Source organism: Gopherus flavomarginatus, chromosome 9 (genome assembly GCF_025201925.1).
Source record: "Gopherus flavomarginatus isolate rGopFla2 chromosome 9, rGopFla2.mat.asm, whole genome shotgun sequence".
Lineage (NCBI taxonomy): Eukaryota > Metazoa > Chordata > Testudines > Testudinidae > Gopherus > Gopherus flavomarginatus.
Window position 1 is genome coordinate 23,284,831 of NC_066625.1, and position 23,683 is coordinate 23,308,513.

General features: G+C 42.8%; 1 protein-coding gene across 2 annotated transcripts in view; it reads left to right on the forward strand.

Annotated features, from left to right (window-relative positions):
- Window positions 1-23,683, forward strand: part of LOC127057570 (uncharacterized) — a 188,997-nt gene that overhangs the window by 162,715 nt on the left and 2,599 nt on the right. For both annotated transcript variants that reach the window (XM_050966400.1, XM_050966401.1), the window contains exons 61-73: window positions 1,727-1,891; window positions 3,029-3,194; window positions 4,096-4,280; window positions 6,016-6,108; window positions 8,810-9,014; window positions 10,350-10,537; window positions 11,477-11,574; window positions 11,920-12,104; window positions 13,248-13,450; window positions 14,075-14,264; window positions 14,957-15,066; window positions 18,020-18,142; window positions 18,758-18,899. In XM_050966400.1, coding sequence (XP_050822357.1) covers window positions 1,727-1,891; window positions 3,029-3,194; window positions 4,096-4,280; window positions 6,016-6,108; window positions 8,810-9,014; window positions 10,350-10,537; window positions 11,477-11,574; window positions 11,920-12,104; window positions 13,248-13,450; window positions 14,075-14,264; window positions 14,957-15,066; window positions 18,020-18,142; window positions 18,758-18,899 — 2,053 coding nt within the window. The remainder of the gene's footprint in view (window positions 1-1,726; window positions 1,892-3,028; window positions 3,195-4,095; window positions 4,281-6,015; window positions 6,109-8,809; window positions 9,015-10,349; window positions 10,538-11,476; window positions 11,575-11,919; window positions 12,105-13,247; window positions 13,451-14,074; window positions 14,265-14,956; window positions 15,067-18,019; window positions 18,143-18,757; window positions 18,900-23,683) is intronic.

Here is a 23,683-nt window from a genome sequence, read left to right on the forward strand (position 1 = left end):
ACAAGTATTTGCAAGTTAAATGACTGATTTTCATTGAGCCTCAGTGTTCCACAAAAATTACCACCAGATATTTGTTTCTAGAATTTAGCAAAATATAAATAAAAATTGAATGGCATTCTGGGATGGGGAAAAAGAGCTGTTACCACCAAACTCTCATTACTTTTTTATATATGTCCCATTTGGAGAGATTCTCTAGTCCCCCTTAAGAATGCCAGTCACTCCATTCCCATGCCCTCACTCAAAGGCCCTCACCTTTCCCAGAGCTCATCTCTGCAGTTCCAGTAGTTGGTCAGAGAGGTCACCAGAGAGCAATATATCGGGCTCTCCTTCAGCCCTAGCTATATTGCCTTGAGAGCATTCCCAGCCTTTGCTGGCTCTGGTGCTAGTGGTAGAATTTGGAGGTCAAGCTTTGGTCCCATGCTTGATGTTTGTTTTAGTTTACACCCCAAACTGGACATCTTTCTGTGTTCTGTCCTGTTTTCATGCTTAGAATCCAGAGCTCCCTGTAGATATTAAAAGCGTCACAATATTCACCAGCATACTTAAGGTCTTGTATTTGTAAAATAAATTTGGTCTCTTCCCAGCTGCTTCCCTTGTTGGCAAGCACAGCAGGTTTGGGCCAGGGATGAAAGTAAGTCAGGACAATTACCGGTATTGGCCGGGGGGGTCCTTCTGGCCCCCCCTAAAGGGGTGGGGCCTCAGGCGGAAGGGGTGAGGCTTGGGGGTCAGCATCTCCCAACCAGGCCTTCCAGGCCCCCTGGCCTGTGCTGTCTAGGACTCCCATGTTGATTTAAATGCAACTGCTTCCTTTTCCTCCCCCACCCATTGGAGGCTGGGGCGGGGGAGGGCAAAAGGCGCAGGGACATTAAAGCTCTTCAGGATCCTTTGCCGTGGCAGCACTTTAACATTAAAGCAGAAATGTTAAAGCGCTGCCGCAGCAAAGGACCCATCCTTAAAGCACTTTAATGTCCCTGCCCCTTTTTCCTCCCCTGTCGGCAGCTCTGCCGGTATGGGACCCTACCGGCAGTGCCGCCAACATGGGAGGCAAAAGGGGCAGGGACATTAAAGCACTGCCACGGCTGGGTATGGGCCGGTGCTGTTCTTACCGGAACAGAGTGCCAGCCCATAGCAGCGTACTTTCACCTCTGGTTTGAGCCCAGTTAAAAATAGGTTCTCATCTCGGTCCCAGTAAAACTTTTTCAAAGTTTGGTGGATGTTTATTTTTGAAGTTTGGACCTATCTTTACCATGTCACTTTAAAATCTGATATATCCTTCTGCTTTAAAAATCTTCTGCTCATATGTGTGTGTGTGTGTGTGTGTGTGTGTGTGTGTGTGTGTGTGTGTGTGTGTGTGTATATATTATATATATATATTATTTATATATATCTACCAGAATGACAGCTGCAGTAGTTCAGTACAAGACCAGAAAGAAATTCACTTGTTTTATTAGAAGTGCAATTTTAGTTCAGCCATTCATCTAGTCTTGTAGAGATAAGTGATCATTGAATGTACAGTAGTTAAATCACAAAGATTTAGAGGCACAATAGAGTAAGAGGGAGCTGCAAGTGTTAAGAGGCATTGGTTTCTGAAATGACAAGTGTGGTTCATCATTTTGCTGTGTGACTGAGAGAATGCCAAGATCTGTGGCAACTCTTGCAGATTCTCTTACTCTTCTTAATTTCCATAGTAAAACTAAGCCTAAATAGGGATGTTTTCCATGTTCAGGTAATTATTCTCTCTGGAAGGCATCAGCTCAACAGAGGAGACGTCATCCTGCAGTCAGAAGGCAGACTCCACCATACTGGTGATGTCAGAGATGATGGGGTGCTCACAATAGCCTTAAAGAATAACAGCACAGCTAAAGTGAAGAAATATTTGATGGAATTTGAAGTGAGTTTAATGCTGGGCATGGACATCTGTGAAGTCTTTTAAAATAACGGCTTTGTAGCACTGTCATTTTTTTTTCTCTGTTGAAGGCATACTGCCATCTAGCCTCCAGTCTGTGCGAGTGCAGTAAATGACTAAGTAAAATATGGAAAATGCAAGCTTAAAATTGAAAAGGATTTTGCTTCATGATTTTGGTAGTATCCCTCTTTACCATGTTAGTATGCACTGCAGATGCAGTGTGACCACAAGAGAAAAGAAAGTACCAAGACTAGACAGCTGCAGATTTTGGTGACAAATGCAGTAAGTGTACCTCTACTGGAGTGTATGTTACGCTTTTAAAATGATCTCCACAGCCTGCTACTGTATTCAGCACCTGCAGTTTAAGTGGCTGCCCTAGTTGACGAAGCATAAAACAGGATCTCAGCCAAAACAAGCATATTATATTAATAGGGAAACAAAGGGTCCATTGCCAGAAAACAACAGTGGTCTCTACAAGAGAGATGGAGAACTGCCTGATACCATGATCATCAGTCAGGCAAACACCTTTCTTTCTCGCTTTTAACTTGTAGATAGCAAGTAAGATAGAGGAACTCCTGGGGAAGAGAAAAGCATTGAGGTCAACACCTGACTTGTGTTGAGCATGTTTAGGGGAGGAACACAGATAGCTAAGCATAATTATTTCATGCAACATTCGCTACCACTTCAAATATTTTAATGATTTGGACATTATTCTAAAAGAACTATATCAAAAGAAGAGACATTAAAGGTGGGAGACTCAACTCATGCATATATGAGCTTTATGCTCCAGCACATGCACTATCAATGAGTGGCACAAGCTGACAGCATAGCAAGTAACTGACGATCAGTGTTTTTTTCATTGCTACCATTAAAAGATTATCCACATGCCTGGCATAGTGTGCAATGCTGTAATTGATTGACTCCACTTTGCTATCAAATTGTTCTGTCTCAAGTCAATAATCCTATTGCTTGAACTTTTCAACACAGGCATTGAAAAAATATCTCCATTGCCATCGAGTCTTATGTAGAATCCATTGGCATTCCAACATCATCACTGAATGTTGCTTCGTTTATTCTTTGCCTTGGCTCTGCATCAATGTATTTTTTTTCTTATGAATGCAGCTAAAAGCATCTGAGGATATTTGGCTGGGCCTGACAGGAACTGCTACTTCCTCAGCTGTTCAAAGCCAAGTCTTGATGGAGGGAAATATTGATCCAAAAGAGAAAGTGAAAGTAACTGCTTCTAAAGGAAAGGAGTGTCATCAGTATTACATGGGCTATGTAAAGGGTAAGTATATAAGGGCTGCAATTGTTAAAAATAAGCTGCGATTGACAGCCAGTTGCATTGCACACACAGGAGAGGAAAAAGTGCCAGCTCCGTTCAGTTTTCGTTGCCATTCAATCTGAGGAGTTGAGCCTATTAACAAAGGTGCCAATTATGATGATAGTTTTTCACTATATGGACCCTGTGTACTGAGCCCAACAACTCATTTCATATAGGCTGTGTGGTAGTGACTTGTGAATAACTCCTAACCAAGTCTGGATTTGAATAGGTGGTGATGTAGTTGAAAAGCTGTCTTGAGTGACTGATCCTCCCCTTGCCTACATGGGGTTTAATGTGCAAATCAATGGCTGATAGCAATGGCTTGACTCAGAACCTGTGTATGTAGCGGCTGTGAGAAATGCCGGCAAAAGCCATGCAACACCTCAGTTCTCCCTTCTTGGGATTCTCTTGCACAGAAATGGCTCAGTGTGTGGAACTACTGCATATAGTCATTTCTGGCGGGGTGAATGAGTGATTAGACTGCCCAACACATTTTCATTTGTGACCTCTGCAGGATTTGAATTAGTCTCCAGCAGTGAAAGCCTGTGGAAGTCCAAGGGAGAGCACAAGACTCATTATGGAGATCTGAGAAGAATGTCACCAGCTTATTATATTAATCCAATGCTTCAAAAAGCCTGCACGTTTTTTGTGTATAGTAGATACAAGTTACACAACGGGAGAAATCCTAATAATGAAGCTGATTTGACATTTCTCCTAGTTAGTCCTTGCTTCTCTCTGCAAGGACATAACCCCTCTAGCTATTGCATAAATACCGCTCTATTCAATTAATTATAAAGCTGGCTTTAAAACACCAATGCCTGGCAATGTTGTCTGGGCAAATGTATATCTCCTTTTACTCTCCCAGGGGACTTGGAGGAAGGAGTAGAGCTCACTGCATGTACTGATGGACAACAGATGGCTACCGTTAATGCTTATCTCAGTGTTAATGGCATAAGGCAAGAAAGGATGGGACAATTGATCTTCACTGCAGTTAATCAGAGCTTGAGTTTGGTGGCTCATGGTTGTGGAGATCCAGTAGTTAAAGTTGAGGTGAGATGCCTTTAGCAGCAGTTGATAGTAGTGCTGCATTTTGAGCTACAGAATATTTTCTTAACCCAGGGATGGGAAAACTTTCTGGCATGAGGGCCACATCAGGTTTCGTAAATTGTATGGAGGGCCAGTTAGGGGAGGGGGTTGTGGCCTAGCCCCCACCTCCTATCTGCCCCCTCTGTTCCCTGATGCCCCCCCCGGGGACCCCTTCCCCATCCACACACCCCTGCTCCCTGTCCCCTGACCACCCCTGGATCCCTGCCACCCTATCCAACCCCTCCTCTCATTCCTGACAGCCTTCCTGGGACTCCTAACCCATCCAACCATCCCTTCTCCCTGTCCCCTGACTGCCTCTGGAATCCCTGCCCCTGACTTCCCCCTGCCATCCCATCCAACCCCCCCTCCTTCCTGACTGCCCCCCTAGGACCCCTGCCCTGACTCCATTCAACCCCCTGTTCCCCCCGACCCCTATCCACACCACCACCCCTAACTCCCCTGCCCTCTATCCAACCCCCCCTGCTCTGTGCCCTCTTACTGCGCTGCCTGGAGCACCAGTGGCTGGTGGCACCACAGCCGCATCACCCGGCTGGAACTGGACTGCGCTGCAACCGCGCAGCACAGAGACGGGGTTAGGCCAGGCTCTGCAGTTGCACTGCCCTAGGAGCTCGCAGCCCTGCTGCCCACAGCATTGCGCCAGTGGCAGAGTGAGCTGAGGCTGTGGGGGAAGGGGAGCTGTGGAGGAGGGACTAGGGCTAGCCTCCTGGGCCAGGAGCTTGGGGGCCGCAGGCCGTAGTTTGCTCACGGGCTGTAGTTTGCCCATCTCTGTCTTACCTCATCAAATTAGTGGAACATCCTCCAGATGGGTTTCATTTATGGATTGTATCCAATAACATGGCACATTAGAGGTGTTTGGGATTCTCCCCTGATAACAATGTACATTATGCTACCATTTTTATATCTGGGATGAATCAACATTTGGGTGGGTCTTGCAAAAAGTGGAGTTGAAAAGATCAACTCACCTAGAGCTAGACAGTAAGGATGCTGTCACCGCATAAAAATCCTACAGAACTCTGTGCTCAGACCACAGGGAGAGTATAGAACATGTGTGACAATGTTACTGTAAGAAGATAGTGGGCCAGATTCGGCAGAGATATGGAAAACATGCCTTACTGCACTGGCAAGGCCCCTTGCATTGCAAGATTCACTCCCGTGGAGGGCGGGTAGAGTTTCTGCTGCAGCCTCCTGTGTGCTATCCATTGGGGGAGGGGTGGAGATTATATGTATCACAATAGCACCCAGGGGCCCTGATCTCAGCTGGGGCCTCTTTGTGCTAGGTACAAACATAGTAAGAGTCAGACCCTGCCCCCAAAGAGCTGATAGTATAAACAGAAGAGACAGACAAAAGGGGAGAGGGAAGCAATTTCCCAATGTCATCCAGCAGAAATAGAACCCAGGTTTCCTGAATCCTAGTTCAGTTCCCACTCTGAACTCTCACCAGGGCTCCCTAGGAGTGCTGCAAGAAGGAGAATCTTCAGAGAGCTGTGGAGTCAGCAAATATCTCCTGTTCCCCTTTCTAGCCCAGGCTGCACCCTTTTGGAGCAATGTGCAGCTTGTTTCCCCACTGGAAGTTCAACAACCAGGGGGCTCTGCTGGAGTTTGACTAGACTCTTATTGATTTTGGCCCAGCACAAGTGGTTCCTAAATCATAAAATCCTGATATTTCATATTTTCACAGAATAAACTTAACGAAATTGGGTCCCACCTTAAAGCCAAACTCATGGAGAAGATCAAGAAGTTTGATGAATCTGTTTTGAAATTCAGGAGATCAGTAAGTAATGAACATGACCAGTTGGCTTAAAGATTAACATCTTAGAAATGGCTAAATCACCTAATGCAGGATGGTTCCATTCTGTCATGCGGTATACCCAAGAGCACCATGAAATTCTGTGCAAGAACCATCCTTGCTATTCTCTGGGAAGGAGTCATTGTGGGGTGCAGTCCAGACCAGTGAGGGGTTGTCTCACCACCTGCCCTGCAACCTTGGGTGTCTCTCAATGCTTTGCTGGTGTAGCTCCAAAGCTAGTCAGCTCACAAACAGCCTAACAGCATGTAGGTAACAGACTGAGGGTCTGTGTATAGCTGCAGTTCTGGATCAACAGCTCGATCCCAGCAGCCTGTCATTCACACTCTGCTTCCACCAGCCTTGGTTACTACTTGCAGGGTGATCCCAACTCACTCCCAGTCCCAAATTGTCCCAAAAAATTGTGTTCTGCGCAGTCTAGTCCTCTCCTGGGCAGTTCAGATATTAGAGGTCCATTGCCCCTGTAAGGGGACAATATCCAGCAGCTTGCTCCTTTAACTGGAGTTACCCAAACAGTTCAGTTTGAACACAACACTGGATTAGTTTTGAATAAAAACAAAACAAATTCATTTAATTACAAAGAGAGAGATTTTAAGTGAGTGCAAGTACAGAGTATTAAAGTAAAAAATGGTTACAAGAGAAATAGAGAGAACATTTTCTAGTAGCTAAAACTTAAACTACTCTTGGTTCCAGGTAAAATCCTTGCCATGTGTTTCCAGCAAATTTTCATGTCAGGATCCCTTCCAAAGTCAACAGGCTGATCCCTTTGTCGTCTTCAGTGGGGGAGAGAAAGAGAAACAAGAGACACAGACTACCTGGGGTGGTTTTGCCCCTCACTTTTATAGTCCAGTCCACCTTTGAAATGCATTTTCCTGAGGGTTACCCCCAAGATAAAGTTCCTTCCCGCTATGAAGACTGAGACATGGAGGCTCGTGGTGAAAGATGTTCCATCTTATTTGTTAAAATTCAGATCAATCTGTTCCTGCCTTCCCTTCACTACCAAAGAATGGCTACTTAACTGGTGATTTACAGTCAACATCGATGACACCTGGCTAGAGGCATCAGCTTTTCCTTTATCTTTGCAAAACTGATTTACCCTCTCTTGCTGTCTCAGGGACTCTGTTTACTACTTATATGTAAACTGAGGTAAACACACTTGCCTTTGTTTAGGACAGACTGTTTAACAACTTCTGCCTAGTCAGGGCTACATGAGTTTGAATATACGCTAACAATGTTATATGGGGGAATTATAACTTTACATATAATTTTGCTGCCTGCATTTCACCATCATATTATTAGTCAGTGAATTATTAGTTTTCAAATGATATCTCACAAGGTATATTTTGTACAAAGATTATGACAATAGTGTGTATGGTGTGAATACAGGTCTTTTGGTGCTTTCGGTCACAGTCATTAATACAAATTAAACATCATTGTATTAACTCTTGTTGTTTTGTTTAATTTGAACTATTAAATGGTTCATCCTTTGTGGACACTGCTGTTCATATAAAGGAAAAGCACACTCCAGCCTTATAAAGGTTCCATGTCTTTGTAACAAACCCTAAGGAATGTTGACCCACCTCAGCTCCCAGAGGCTTTAGTTGAATTATGAGCACTCAGTACCTTCCAGGATCTGGTCCTATAAACCTACCTTTGGTTTTCAATAAATCAGGTAGCCCTTTTCTATAGGAATCTAGCAAGAAAGATACAAATTTGTCACAGATTCACAGGCTCTGTTCTACGTGCCAGCCTGTAGCCAGTCCTTTTGGAGTGATCCCTTTAGCATGCCAGACCCCAAAGGTCCCCATAGTTCCACAGGGGCAGGCCCATGGCCCCCACAAGTCTGAAACTGGGCCTTGGGCACCAGCAATCCCTGTCTCTCTCTGTGACTCCCTACAGTGAGCCCAGACAGGCCACATTCCTGTGGGAGGCTTGTTCTTTACACCTTTAGGGTGCACTACTCTATATATCTGCAGTTACACCCAGCAGCCTCTTCAATAGGAGCTAACAACGTATTAGTCACCTGGCATGCAGAATCTCAAAGTCTTTGGGTTAGCATGAGAGGGTCTGGCTTAGGATATGGTTCCTATTGGTGGAAGCCAGGGTGTTACCATGCTGTACTTTCCCTGAGCCCATGCTTGCCTGCTTTGTCTCCTTTGTCTCCTAGTTCCAGGAGTGCTCTGTGTACCCTGTTCCTCTTAATGCAGACACCTGATACCTCTTGGCTTGTTCTCCAGACACAACCATGCTGTGTTCACATCCGCAGCTGCCTCTGCAGCTAAGTGGTAATTTTTGGTCACTGGAGTTCCTATTGTTTCTGTAGGGTCTTCCAGTCAAATGTGTTGATTCCAGCCCAGACAGTTCTAGTGGCTGTATGCCTCACATACCTAATCTGATCTCCCATGCCTAAGGAGAAAACCAATTCTGCCCCCCATAGGTAGTGATGCGAAGCTGATGGGTACAGAGTCGTACAGCTAGTGCATACAAATAGTACAGAAAATTCCCACATTCATCACAAAAGCATTATGGGAAAGCTGTGAGGTTTGCTGATAAAGACATGGTAGTCAGCTCCAAAGCACTGATTACTGTCATAGGAAAACAGGCTCCAAAAGTTTGCTAAAAATCACTGCATATGTCTACATTTCTTCTTGTTTGGGGCCCACTGCAGGTGCAGCAAATTGATTTCCTGTATGAAGCAGCTGGCTGGCCTTTGAAAGCCTCCCAAGAGGTTGCTGGAATCCTCCAAAATGGGGGGAAAGCTGTCACTCAGATGTGGAAGCAGAGTGGAATCAGGCAAACTTTGAGGAATAACCTCCCACTTTACTTGGAAAAAATTCAAGACACTGTCCAACAAATGCAAAATGAACTGCAAAGTAAGCAGAACCATCTAAAGCACGGGGGTATTCTGCACAGGGTGAAGTCCGTGCAGGAAATAAGCAGGGGCTAGAAAACTAATAATTTAGATGCTGAATAGGTTTTATTTTGATCTATGAAAAAGCACTAATCTAGACTCTGGGCTGTGATAGGTTATTTATAAATATCTATACAAACTCCACTGGATCCATATTTACACAGATCATTTCTCCAGTTGCCACAGTGCCCCACGTACCGGGGGAAAGATGCATGGCTGATTGATGCATTGGCAGTTGATTTAGCAGGTCTAGACCCACTAAATCACCCATAGATTGCTCTCCCATCGACTCCTGTACTCCCCCTGAATGAGACGCACGAGGGGAGTTGATGGGAGAGCATCTCCCATCGACATAGCATAGTGTGGACCCCATGATAAGTGGATCTAAGTACATCAACTTCAGCTACGTTATTTATGCAGATCGTTATCACTTAGATCTGTCTCCCCCTGTAGTGTAGACAAGGCCTAAGACTGGCAGTGGATTCCTCAGTGAAGGAGCACATGCTGAAAATGCCACCCCCACCCCTAGCATTTAAACCAAAGGACCATTAACTTGAGGACTAGCCTGTTGGAACTTGTGTTAGCTAGATTCTGAGCACTGTACCTGTTCTATGGGTAGTATGCTGCCAGGCCATTCCATTGCTAGCAGTTCGCATGATGTTTCAGATGGATGACATTTGCAGTCAAACTAATAGAGGAAAATCAAGTGAATTGTATTCATCTGTGATTATCAGCTGTCTCCATCATGGTACAAGAGAAAACTTCTACCCAAGTCACGGAATGTGATCTGTCCCCCTATTGCCAATACCAGGACTTAGTCCTTGGACTCAAGTTCAATGTGTATTTATGCTTTCGGTTATAATAACCAAATTGTCCCCTTGCTCCTCCTTGGAGGGTGGCGAGGTGGGAGGGAAGCCTGCAGTGATAGAGCAGCCAGACGCTGAGGCATTCTGCCCATGCAGCACAGATAGGAACAGACTGAGGGAGCCCGAGGAAAGCATGTTATGTAACATTCCTTACAGTGGATTTGAAAAAGCAGCATGCACTCCCCACCATCTCAGTGTCTGCTGCTGGATGCTGGAAAGGCAGACCAGGGCCATACCTGTTTTCAATAGCCTGTCCTGCAGAGAAGATTAAGGACTGAAGCTCCCATCTCCTGTGCAGGGAAAGATCCCCTTTTCTCCCTCTTGCACTCCCACCCTCCACCTGTGCTGGGGCAGTGAAGATTTTGTCCTGAGGTACAGCTGGGGACCACTTTAAAATCTATTTGCTAAGGTCAGTTTCACACTTGTTTCAGAGCCATTAGCAACGCTGAAGGATGCCTACTATGATGTGACTTTGAAGCCACTGGATGACGTTTGGCAAGAGAAAACAGAGGCATATATGAAGAAAATCCAAGATTTTGTGCCCAGTATTGTAAAGGATGTATGGTTAATGGAACCAATCCAGGTGACATTAAGAGCCATGAAAACAGGCTTGGATATGGTTAGTATAAAACAATGCTTCATTTTTATATGGGTTAGAGGGGATAGCTTACAGGTCTAAGCATCAGCTTTGAAATATCAAGAGTATCTCTATATATACAGGTCTGGTTCAGGTCCCACTCAGGCTGATTTACCTTGAATCTTTTCAAGGTAGATGCCATCATTGGATCCCTTTCTGTTTTGGGGCTGTTCACATGAGATCTTAATAAAATTCAAGGTTTTGCCTGCTCTGTGTGAACATCAAGGGCCATATTTCTCAACCTGCCCTCAAACTAGCTACTGAAATTGCACCTAAAATTTTAAGCAACATTTTTGTGTATGCAAATTGCACAGGTAGATTTCCCTCTTCCTGCTTTGTGCATATACCGCTAATATATGGGTATGGCTGTTTGCTACTTTTGAAAAAGTGGCCTGGTATCTCAGTGACATGTTTCATATTAGAGGGTGTGTCACTCTGGTGTCTTTGGCCACAATGACACCACTAGCACTGTGCTTGTTGTCCACACGGTTACTGTCTTCCCACCCCAGAGCTACCTGTGTAATTCCTGTCAGTCTACAGTTTGTAAATAGCTTTGGGAACCTTCAGAGGTAAGATATACCTAAAACTATTTAAAGAAGGCTGTCTGTGCTGCAGAACCAATGCATATAACAGAGATCTCAATCATCTGTAGTAGCAACTGTAGCACATCAACTCATTGAAGTGTTGGTACATGTTAAATGAGATCCTCATAGGAAGGCTGTATTTCTCTCTGATATCAATATGGCTAACTTCTCATTCACAAGCTATCTCTAAATAACAGGATGACATGCTGTCAGGCAAGTGACAAATGTGAGGGATGATTGTGTTTGTGAATCGTCTTTTGATATCAAGGCAATGTTCTGGCTGGTCCGAAAAATGTCACGGTTGATTTTATAATGTGCTGTTCTGGTTCCCCACTAGGCAACACACCAGATGCTGAGGTGGGCAGAAGCCAAGTTTTCCAGAGCTGTGAGCAAGATCCGAAAGCCTTTATCAAACCTGTACAGTTTTTCAGCCAGGTAACAATGGGTATTCCTGGATATGCGTATTCCTGCAGTAGAGTCTTCTAAACAGATATTTACATATTTTTTTCACATCAAGTTACATTATTAGAGAACAGAACCAAGCAACTATCCTTGGACACCCTTTATACCAGTTAACATTGACAATGTACGTTATCATCTACTATCATGGCCCGCTTTTTCCACTTTGGAGAATAAATATCCACCAACAAATAGAATAACTCTGGTACACTCAGCCTTAAGTAGCACTTTTTGTTCCCATTTTATAACATTTGATACATTAACTGCATTGAATCAATTTAACACCAGTAACAACACGAATGAATCATTTGTGTCCCACAGGAACTGTTCAGTGGCAGTGAAACTACCAATGCTGCCTAAAGGAGACCACTCTGTGGACCTGGCAAACATCACTAACTACCTCATTGAAGAAAAGCTAATGAGGCCCCTCTGGGACCTCTACAACATCAACCCAGTAGCAGAGTATTATAGAATCAAACAGAGGATGATGGAGAGTCCCTTTGAATGTAAGTTCCTTGACAGCTCTAATATATTTCTCAGCTGGTCCCAGTCCCCTCTGAGCTCCGGACAGAATTTTGCATAACTAGAGAGGATTGTTAATTAACACCATATTTCAATGGATGGCATTTTATAGTATTTTATGTAGACTGATATTTTGGTGGAGTAACAGTCATCTACCAGTAAATAAGCCATTTTTGTGAGCTTTCAACTCCAGCAAATTTCCATGAGAATTTTTCTTATTTTTTAAATTACATACCGTAAAAAAAGCTGTGTTATAACATCACTATGTTGAGAAATGGGGAGTGAGCAGGAAGACTATATCTGTATCTTACCTACATCCCATTGTGATGAGGTCTCAGAGCATGCATTTTGGCTGAGGTAATATCTGGGTCTCATATTGAGGGCCTGATCCTGATTTCATTGAAGTCAATGACATAACTCCTGTTAACTTCGGAGTGCACAAGATGGCTCTGCAGACACTTCAGAGACTGCATTAGATAGGGAGTATTGCTAATAGGAGCAATCCTCACTGAACATCTGACCAACAATTACTAGACAACATATCTTCCTGAAACAGTAGTTTTTGGACAGTGTGTCTCATGCTTCATTGGCTCCAATACCTGGCCAGAATGGAGGGCTTTAAAAGGATGCTTCTGATGTAAGATTTTCCGAGATGCTGTGCACCCACAGTTTCCACTGACTGCAGTTGGAGTTGAATCCTCAGCACCTGTGAAAGTCCCAGTCTTATCTCTGATTTTGCTGGCCTTCCTCTGTTTGAGGCACACCCTTCATATTTATTCCTGCTTCCTGGATAAGAATATGTATATTTAGCAGTAAAATTGTAAACCGAGATGGGCTCAAGTGTAAACTTTGGATCCTGTCTTCATACTTCCCAAAGTTCCGGGACACTGGGATCCAGCATGGTATATAATTATAAGGAAACTGATGCATTTTTCCTGCTGGAGAATTTGCTGATAGGGGACAATTTGTAACTGCTTTAGAATTTATGCTGATGGCTATCTTAGAAAGTTTTCCAGAGAACACATAGCCAAAGGTGGTATTCTGATTCTGGCAAGCAGTTAATAAGTGCCACCCACTGAGCTCTGTGAACAACACAATGACATTGCTTTTGCAATATCATCCTCTAGATCATGCTGTGCTGATGGGCAACAAGCATTTTAGGACTTTTGATGGAAGAATATATGATCTGACATCAAAGTGCAGTGTGCTTCTTGCCAAGGATTTTGTTCACAATACCTTTACCATAGTGCTGAACCAGGAGAGTAGTGGTTTAAGATCATTTCACGTGGAGATGAACCAGACTACCATTGATATTTACCCAGGACTGAAGGTAGGAGGGGAGATTCAAACTTCATTCCTTTCCAGGAGAGAATATGCCAGACTGAAATCACTGCACTTTGACAAAGAAGCCAAAGCCTGAATTTATCTGCACTTCAGACTTAGCATACAGTGACTCACATAAGTTAATGCAAGGATAGGAAAATCCCACTAATATATCAGCAAAAGGGAATAGCCCTCAATAAGAGAAACTAATACCATCAATCCTGGACCACATTCTGCCTGGCCCATATGTGGATACATGGGATGGGGAAGGCTCAAGGTATCTTTCCCCAACTCTTGCATGGCCCATGTAAGCCAGGAAGAACTACAGCACCTGTGCTTGGAGAAACAAGCTGTACCTCACTCCTTGTGTCCACCTGAGGGGCTTTGTGCTTCACTGCTCCCTCAGGAGCTCCACACTATCCTCCACATGGGGCTGTGCATAAATGGCATCATCCATTTTCAAAAGTGCAAACTGAGCTGACCCAGTAACCAGGAGTTGCCATTTCTAACATAAGTTATGTTCCACATATTTGAAAGTACAACTTCATTGGGGAGTTCAGGGGAATCAGCACCTTGCAAGGTCCATCCTAAGTTAGTTACCCTGAACATTTTTATCATCATCTTAAAATAGACATACAAGATGTACAATTTTTCCCTGATGGAAGAGAACTGCCTCAGTCTGGATCACTCCCTTGAAAAGAACGGCATCACCATGAGAAAAGAAGCTAACAGAATAGAAGTATTGAATGAAAATGGAATTTCTGTCTCCTGTGACTTTCACTATGATCTCTGTACTGTTACCTTGGATGGATGGCATCATGGTAAGTACTAAACATTCAGCATAGCCATTCCCTTCTGCTTCAAATTTGTTTCTCTGAATTCTAGAAACCTCAGGTTTCAGAATACAGGCTGTCTTGCATCAGCCTTTCCCTCAAGCCCTGGAGATGGCACAAGACACTGCCAGTGAATGTGATGAGACATGTAATATGTTCCTATAGTAACAGCAGCAAGTGTTTACATAGAATTATTATAATTTTCCAGTCTTTTAATGGAGTATAGCAGCTTGAGGTGACCTGTGACCAGCCAGTCCACCTCCGCAAGCCAGTCTGAGAGTTGCTGTCTAATATGTCAGATATAACAGAGCATATGAATGTGTGGTACAAAACCTTCATTCTTTTGGTATGGTTAACATACCCCACTCATGGCTTCACCATTCATGAAATGCACCATCCCAAACTTTACAATGCGCCACCCTGTATCTTTATAGACATACGTCTTCTGTCATGGCAGCTCCTTTCTCTGGCAGGAGGGCAGAGTGAAAAGCTAACACATGGTAGCTCCGTCAACCTGTTACTCTGCCAAGGGATACCATCCTTCTGGAACCCAAACTCATTACCTCTGCATTACACCTAAGCTCCATTAGGCAGGATAGTAAAAGGCCAGAGGTGACTTTTAAAACTAGAATTCTCCCGTGGCTCTGTTTTTATCTTCCTCTGTTTTCATTTGGTTCCAGGTGTATCAGCTGGTCTTTTTGGTACCAATGATAACGAAGCTGGAAATGAATGGATGTTTCCCAATCACTCTTACACTGGTAGCGTGCAGGAATTCACACGGAGCTGGCAGGTATGCTGGCTATCTCACTGCTATCAGAAAGCACTGTTGCAAGATATCTGTCTTTTGAGATCACATGTGGCACTTGGAACACAAAGGGCCACCTGTACCATACATATGTGACAGAGAACTTCTGTTTTACTGAAGGGGTTAAAACCATACAGTGAAAATGTGCAGGAACCCATGAGTTAGCCACAGAATACTGGAAATGTGGACCAAAATATTCACCCTACATTTATTTGGGGGAAAACTGCATTTAAGTGCTTAACATTTTCAAGAAAATTCACCTTCAGGCAGAAACCATGCATGGAAATTTTGGGATCTTTCCCCTGGGCTGAAAGTTTCCATGCTTGGTTTCTGCCTGAAGGTGAATTTTCTTGGAAAGTTTAAGCAAATAAATGCATCAGTTATGACCAGGTAACATCACATTGATTGTTTGCACAGACAATTTCACTGAATGTGTTTTCAGCCACTACAACCACATGCACCCAATTCTAAAATGGACCCAGGTGTGCAGTTAAATGAGGCCTATAGCTAGTCAAGCCAAGACTGCGACTAGTTAATATGTATTTGATAGCATTCTCTCCAGGAAAAATGAACAGAGCTCATAAGCTGTACTACAGGACTAACGCAGAGAAAGGAAAATTCAGCTTGCAGTGCCTGGCCAAGTTGTTTGCCTTTGAGAGCACCAACTCTGGTTGGTATTAACTCCTCTGTGGCCATTCCACATCAGTTACTAAAGAACTTACTCAAAAAAACACCCAACGCAGATGATGCCACTGAGACTTTGTGGCTCTTCCCTTTCTCTTCACTTGCAAGACCATGACCTAATTCCACACCCAGAACCACTGCAACAATCTAACTCAATTCAAGGCTTCTGAACTCTGCCCTAAATAGCAGAAGGGTTCAAGATATCTTACTTCTGCTCTGCTATTGGAGAATCAGATGGATTCTAATGAGTGTGCAGAGTACACTTATATGGGTAATATGGCCAGAATCTTGGTGGAACGGACAGAGGTGTATTGTTAAAATAAGCTACTTATTTATTATTAATTTTCTTCCGTTTATTTAAGAATACATATTAGCACCCAATGCAAAAGCACCTGGGCAACCTGAGTTAGTAAAAATAATTAATTTAACACAATATAAAAGAAACTTTTTGTAATACCGTAAATAAGCTATGGAGGCATGCATGACCTTTTGAAGTGGTTGATGTCATAATGACTCTGCTTATAGTATTGATTGCTACATTTTATTTGTATGCCACACAGCATCTTTGGAGTGCTGAACACCGCCAAGAAGAATCTATAGATGACTTTAGCTGAACTCTGTGTGCTGCTTGCAGTCAGTTTGTCTCCTATCCCGTTCAGAAAAAGTAATAAAAAGATTGACTTGCTGATAATGTACCATTGTTATACATCATTAAAGCAACGGCCAGGAATACAAATATGCCAAGTCAGGAATTCATTCTAACTATTAGACTTTTTTTAAAGGGGTAGGATGAGACAATACAGTGGAAATAACCTGCTGGACAATGTATTTAGCTGTGACAGAGAAATGGAGCTTACATCTGTCCAGCAGTGCAAGTAGGGTGATATGGTATGGTATGGTATGCCATACCAGCACGATATTTATAGCTGGTATGATGTACTGCAAAGACACAGGAGGAGCAGAACATGGGGCCACTGGGCGGCCCCATGCCGGCAGCTTCTCTGGCGCAGCTATATCACCCCAGCCCTTCCACACGGGGTCTCCTTTGTCTGTAAAGCAGCTCCACAGGAGGATAGGGCTGGGGGTGGTACAGCTGCACTAGAGGAGCTGCTGGTGTGGGGCTGCCTGGTGGCCCCACGTTCTGCTCCTTTCCTGACTGCAATTCCCAGGAGAGCCCTGCAGTTTAGGGTTCTCCCAGGAACCACAACGGGGAAAAGAGCAGAATGCCAGCAGCTCTTCTGCCGTGGTTCTACCACCCAGCCCTTCCCCGCAGCTGCGTCTCTCTGGGGTCTGTACAGCAGCCCTGCTGGGGGACAGGGCTGGGGACAGCAGAGCAATGCCGGAGGAGCCGCTGGTGTTCTGCTCCTTTCCTCACTGCGGTTCCCAGGAGAGCCCTGAACTGCAGAACTCTCCCAGGAACCGTAGCGAGGAAAGGAGCAGCACATGAGGCCACAGGAGACTTTCCAGGCCAGGAGCCATGCAATTGAATGCCTGCATAGAAAAAGAATTGTTTGGGAGGCTAAATTGTCACATTACAATTCTCTCCTTAAGGAGATAGTAGAACCTGACCACATGGCGTACTGATCTGATGCACAAATGTGCATTTGCAATGTTTATGCCAAACAAATCATGGCATAAGCTGCAGTGATTTGAATGCTGCTCATTTTTTATTTTGTTGATGTTGCATATCACCACTTTGTGTTTGGACCTGAACCAAGCATCACGAAAATCCACCCACATCTCATTGTGCAGAAATGTTTGTCATTGCTGCTACTTTCAACTTGTGATTTTCTCTTAAAACTTTATAAATACTCTTGTTAATAAGTGCAGTGGTCAGAAAGAATCCGAGTAACTGTTTTCTCTCTATAAAAGGACCTAATAAAAGCACTACTTTTAATAACCTTATAAATGATAGATTAAAAAAGACAGCGAGCCAACAACTTGTTTCAGCAGCTATACAAAAAAATCCTTAATGAATCACAAAAATCAATAGGAAAAGGAAACAATGTTTGTAACCTGTAATATTTATAAGACAATACAATCTTTGTTTCATTTATAAAGAGTGCATGGCACATCCTAATATTAATGAAATAATAAACTATTATTCAGAGCAGTGTTTAAAAAAAAAAAAAAAGTCTAACAAGCCTTCATCTATAGTGCTTGCAGTGATATCTCCCAATGTAAATGGAGGGCTTTACAGTGCATTAGTGCTTTAAAAACCGTGTTTATTCATTGACTAGTCCTATTTTCTCAGGTGAGCAGTCACTGCAGCTATGTACAGAAGAAGGTGAAACCGTGTTCCATCACAGCTAAGCAAAACGTTTGTAAAGTGTTTTTTCAAGAACCCCACTCTCTTCTTAGGAACTGTTTCAAAGTTGTAAGTATTACTAAGAATCAATGAAGGAAGGTTTGAACCTCCTAACACCACTCTTCAAAGCTGCATTAATGAATTATGAAAGATTGCAGGGAGGATGAACATTCCACAGTGTCATTACTTTTAACTATCAGGAGTTTAGTTGAAACTCATCCTCTGTAGTGATCAGAACAGTATCACAGAAGGACTATCCAAATGTCACACACTCTTCACCACATAAATACATTTCTCTGATCTATGAAATGTTACCTTGGCTTGACATTGTAGTTTATCATACTGGTCTAGAATATGGAAATACAGTAGAACCCTAGAATCAGTCATAATAAAAGATGTATTAATAATTTCAGAAAACAGACGTGGAATGAAAAAAGTCAATTCCTCTGAAGTTCTTGATTTCATTCTTTACAGCAAATAGGCAAATTAACTGTGAGAGTTATTTTATAGACTATTGATATGGTCTAAATACCTTCCTTTCACTTAAGTTTTCATGTGCAGCTGAGGCTGACAACCCAAGACAAGGTTTATTCACATTTCCATATTATCATCAACCTGTTAGAAGAGTTGTGTACTTTGCTTCATGTAACTGAAACATTACGTATAACTCTGTTCATGTTTAAGGTGGACCCCAAACCATTCTACAGCATGTGCGTGTATGATGCTTGTGACTCCAGTGAGCTGAAAGCTGCCTGCAACTTGGCAGCTGCATTTGTCCACTTGTGCAGCAGAAATTTTGTCCCTTTGGAAATTCCTTCTCAATGTGGTAAGTTTCATTTCTGGTCATCCCAAACACTTTACCTGGGATGCCAGACTTAACATTCAAATGTTATCTAGTAACGTGGCTATAAGTAACAGAAACACCATTCCATAGTTTTTTGCTCATCTCCATTCAGTTTTGTCCCTCCAGCTTATATTTCAGCTTTTGTTTTTAACTCTCTAGAGCAGACACCACCTCCGTTTCTTATTCCCTGCTGGCTGCTTTATTTCCTCTGAATTTGCTTAGTGAAAACATTTTTACAGTATTATAAACTTATTTTTCCCATGTTTTCTAATTCTCTGATGATCTTTTTGCTTTGTTCCTTTGTTTTTCTTCTGAATAATTTATCTGGATTCATGTTATCAAAAATATATATTTTGTGATTCAAAAAACAAAAAAGGTTCCCTTCCTTCCACTCTTTTTAAATGAGATCTGTATTCCTTAGAATTCCAAGATTATCAAAACCACTATTTTAATCTGACCATCAGTTATCTCAGATCCATCTCTCTGCTGCTCTCTCGTTAGAATGCAGAGGTAGAAAACTTTCAAAGGAGTGATTCTTGGGGTTTGTAACCATTTACATGACGAGAGTCCCTGCCAAGATGAAACAATGTTTGTTACTCTTGAGTAATTTAGAGAAAGATTGGGCCGCTGCTGTAGGTTGATAAATCTCCACAGATTTACTTATGATTTACGCTGGTGTGGAAATTAGAAATTAGAATCAGGCCCATCACCTGATCTAAGTGATGGTGCCCAACAGCATATGGAGTAGCACATTCCATTATTCCATCTATATTTTGGTTACCTTCTTGTTCCATTTCTTCTAAGCAGCTGAATTATAGTGCTCATTTCACAATTGCAAGAGACAACTACTGTTCCCATTTACATTGTTTGGAATCATCTGTCCTCTGCCTCCCTACTTGTAGCTCTAGTGCTGATCCTCAGCCATTGTAAACATAAGTGTGCAATACCAGTAGCTAAATGAAAAGCAATCTGGTTAGGCAGGACTGCAATGTTTTGATACATCTTGTAGTTTAGGGATTATCAATAACTGCACATTGAACTTTAGGTGGTTTCTATATAATCAAACGCATTCCTGAATTATTACAACACACCTCAACTTTCTCCTGCACATATAATTTTTTTGGCTCTTTTTGGCTCTTTGTTTCCAGATATTATAGATAACAGCACCCTTCTTGAACTGTACGTGCTGTTTATTGACTACAGTAGATAGATAATTAAAAACCTACTACTACTGCTGACATGGTTCCTTGCTCTGTATTATATGCTGCCTAAGCGCAATAAAGAATGGCTTCAAATATGGGAACATTTGAGGCTGTAATCATCTTTTCAGAAAAATGGCCATATGAATCTTTGAAACTGACCCCAATAATTACCATTTTGTTTACATGTACAGTACAGTCCTTTATTTGGGAGAAAAGAAGTCCTTACATCACTTTCACTTGTTGAGAACATTAAAGGAAACAGACATACAAATCATTGCCATGCTAATTACTACCACACTTGTCCAAATAATCATTTAAGATGTAATGATCCATTTACAACTTGTTTACTGCAAAGAAAAGCATATACTGTATGTAACTGATAGGACTCTGCAGATGAGGCAATTATGCAGCTGCTAGGATTGAAGTACTTAGATTTACGCTCCTAATTTGTCTGCTGTATGCACTGCTGAGGCTTGGAAATGAGAAAATGGAGGCTCTCTTGATACATGAAATGATATGACGAGTTATTTGGCATTTGTAAACTCATTGCCACCACAAAAGATTGATTGATTTGGTGACTACAAATGTACAACTACATTTTTAGGAAGCAAGAAAAACTACAAGAGTATAAGATTCTTTTACACATGACCACAGGGGAAGATCATCAGATATTTGTGAATGAGGCCACATAAATAAAGCCTTGTCAAAAGAACGCTCAGTACACGTGTATGTGCATGCATACTTCTAGGTGTGTGCATTTGTATTACATACTTCTCATAGGAGCTAGTGATAAATCAGTAGGGAATACGGGGGGTTGGGCTGCCCAGCATATAGACAGAACCCAGCTGCAAAATTTGAATCTGGACTTTATTCTAAACCCACTAAATCTCAGGCGTATTCAGTTTTGTTTGGGCTCCATCTCTAATAGCATATGTAAGACACACACAGAGGAATTAACTTCTCTAAATACAGAGACAGATATGTTTAAATTTTAAAAAGTGTCTGACTATTCAGTTAATATCTGCAAACCATGTTTACAATAGGCCGATGACGAAGTTTGTGAAATCAGCTAGTAGTATTAAGCTATATAATTCCTTAAGAGTTCAGTACTGTTGGGGACCTTTCAACATTTGGGCCAATGCTAGCAGTTCTCATTCGAACAAGACTGGCACTGACTTAAATGCTAGTTTTTCCCGAGTAGGGATTTCAGTATTGGATCCTGTCTGTGTTGCCAAACTTTCATTAAAAAGAAAAAAAAAGGACTTCCTTCTTCTAAATACAGCCTAAGGTGGAGTATATCTGGGCCTGATTTTATTTTAAGTGTACAAAGTCACATATTCATAGTGTAAGTAAAACTTCCTGTCCTGCTTTGGAATAACCCAATGAAACTTTTATTTCTATTGATCCCTTTTATTGGTGTCAATTCAGTGTGACATTTGATTGTATTTATTTTATATAGTTTGGTTCGCTAATTGCCTTTTTATCATCTGAGATTCCTTGGTGCAGATTAAGCCCATTACTAATTGTCCTACCTTCAGTAGGCATAGACCTTTATAACAGACCTTAACATATTTGAAGGTTAGGTTCGCTCCCTCTGGGACACCTGGCATTGGTCACTGTTGGTAGACAGGATACCGGGCTGGATGGCCCTTTGGTTTGACCCAGTATGGCTAGTCTTATGTTCTTATCTAAGGTCCCTCCATCAATTGTCTTTTCTTAAGCTTAAACATGCCCAGGTGTTTCAACCATTCCTCAGAGGTCAGGTTTTCAAAACTTTTATCACTTTCATTGCTGTTCTCTGGACTCTCACCAATTTGTCCACATCTTTCCTAAAGTATGACACACGGTACGCCGCCTAGGACCTCACCAGTGCCAAGTACAGTAACTCCTCACTTAAAGTCGTCCCGGTTAACGTTGTTATGTTGCTGCTCAATTAGGGAACATACTCGTTTAAAGTTGCACAATGCTTCCTTATAACATCATTTGGCCGCCCCCTGCTTTGTCCACTGCTTGCAAGAAGAGCAACCTGTCGTCATCATCAGCCCGTGAGTGCTCCTGGCTGGTCTCAGGTGAGGCTGGCTGGGGGCGCCTGGGTAAAAATAGGAATGATTCCTGGTCATTCCCAGTAGATGGTACAGAATGGCTGGTAACTGTCCTCATCATAGCAACTGGGGGCTGAGCTTCCATCAGCCCCCTCCCTTTCATGTGTAAAGAAAAGATTCTGTACTATCATAGCAGCTGGAGGCTGCCTCTCCCTCATTTTATCTCACTAACAAGTCACTGTTTCTTATTCCTGCATTCTTTATAACTTCATGACACAAATGGGGGGGACACTGCCACGGTAGTCCAGGAAGGTTGGGGAGGAGGGAAGCAACGGGTGGGGTTATTGCGGGGCACCCCCAGTGAATGGCATGTAGCTCATCATTTCTGTGGGATCTGACACGGAGTGGCTGTGCTCTTTGGTTCTCTAGTACACTTGCCTCATATTCTAGGCAGGACTGACTCTATTTTTAGATACCATAAAGGACAGATTGACTTGGGGAGTCATTCCCATTTTTGCCTTTGTGCCCCAGCTGACTTCAGCCAGGGGCACCTATGATAGCAGCAGACAGCACAGAACGACAGATAACCGTCATCTCATTGACAATTTACAATGGCAGCAGATGGTACAGAATGACTGCTAACTGTCTCTGCTATCATGCAAAAGTAAATGAATGCTGCTGTGTAGCGCTGCAGTATCGCCTCTGTCAGCGGCATCCAGTACACATACGGTGACAGTAAAAAAAAGCTGAACGGGCTCCATGGTTGCCGTGCTATGGCATCTGCTAGGGCAATCCAGGGAAAAAGTGCGCGAAATGATTGTCTGCCGTTGCTTTCACGGAGGAAGGAATGACTGACGACATTTACCCAGAACCACCCGCGACAATGATTTTTGCCCCATCAGGCACTGGGATCTCAACCAAGAATTCCAAGGGGTGGGGGAGACTGCGGGAACTATGAGATAGCTATGGAATAGCTACCCACAGTGCAACGCTCCAGAAATCGACGCTAGCCTCGGACCATGGACGCACACCACCGAATTAATGTGCTTAGTGTGGCCGCATGCACTCGACTTTATACAATCTGTTTTACAAAACCGGTTTATGTAAAATCGGAATAATCCCGTAGTGTAGACGTACCCTTAGCTAAAACAGTCAAATTCCACGTTACTTGTATCAATGGATGAGAGTAGGTGCTGTCCTTACGAGGTGTTCAAACAAGAATGATTTGCCTTTGTCCCTGATGTTTATCCAAGAATAGATGGGGATATCGTTTCATGGCTAATGTAGCTTGACAGTAGAAAAAGTTTCTAATCCAGGATGTGATCTATGGCTCCACCATTTTTGCAACATTGTTAGTTTCTAAGGTCCTGTGTACACTATGTATTTTATCATATTTAAGCAGCATTCACAGAGCTAATGAACAATTCCATATCATGGTTCTAATACAGTTTTGATGTTAATAGAGAGGCTTCTTCCACTGTACAGGCCCAATTCTGCAAAGCTGCTCCACATGGGCAGACTG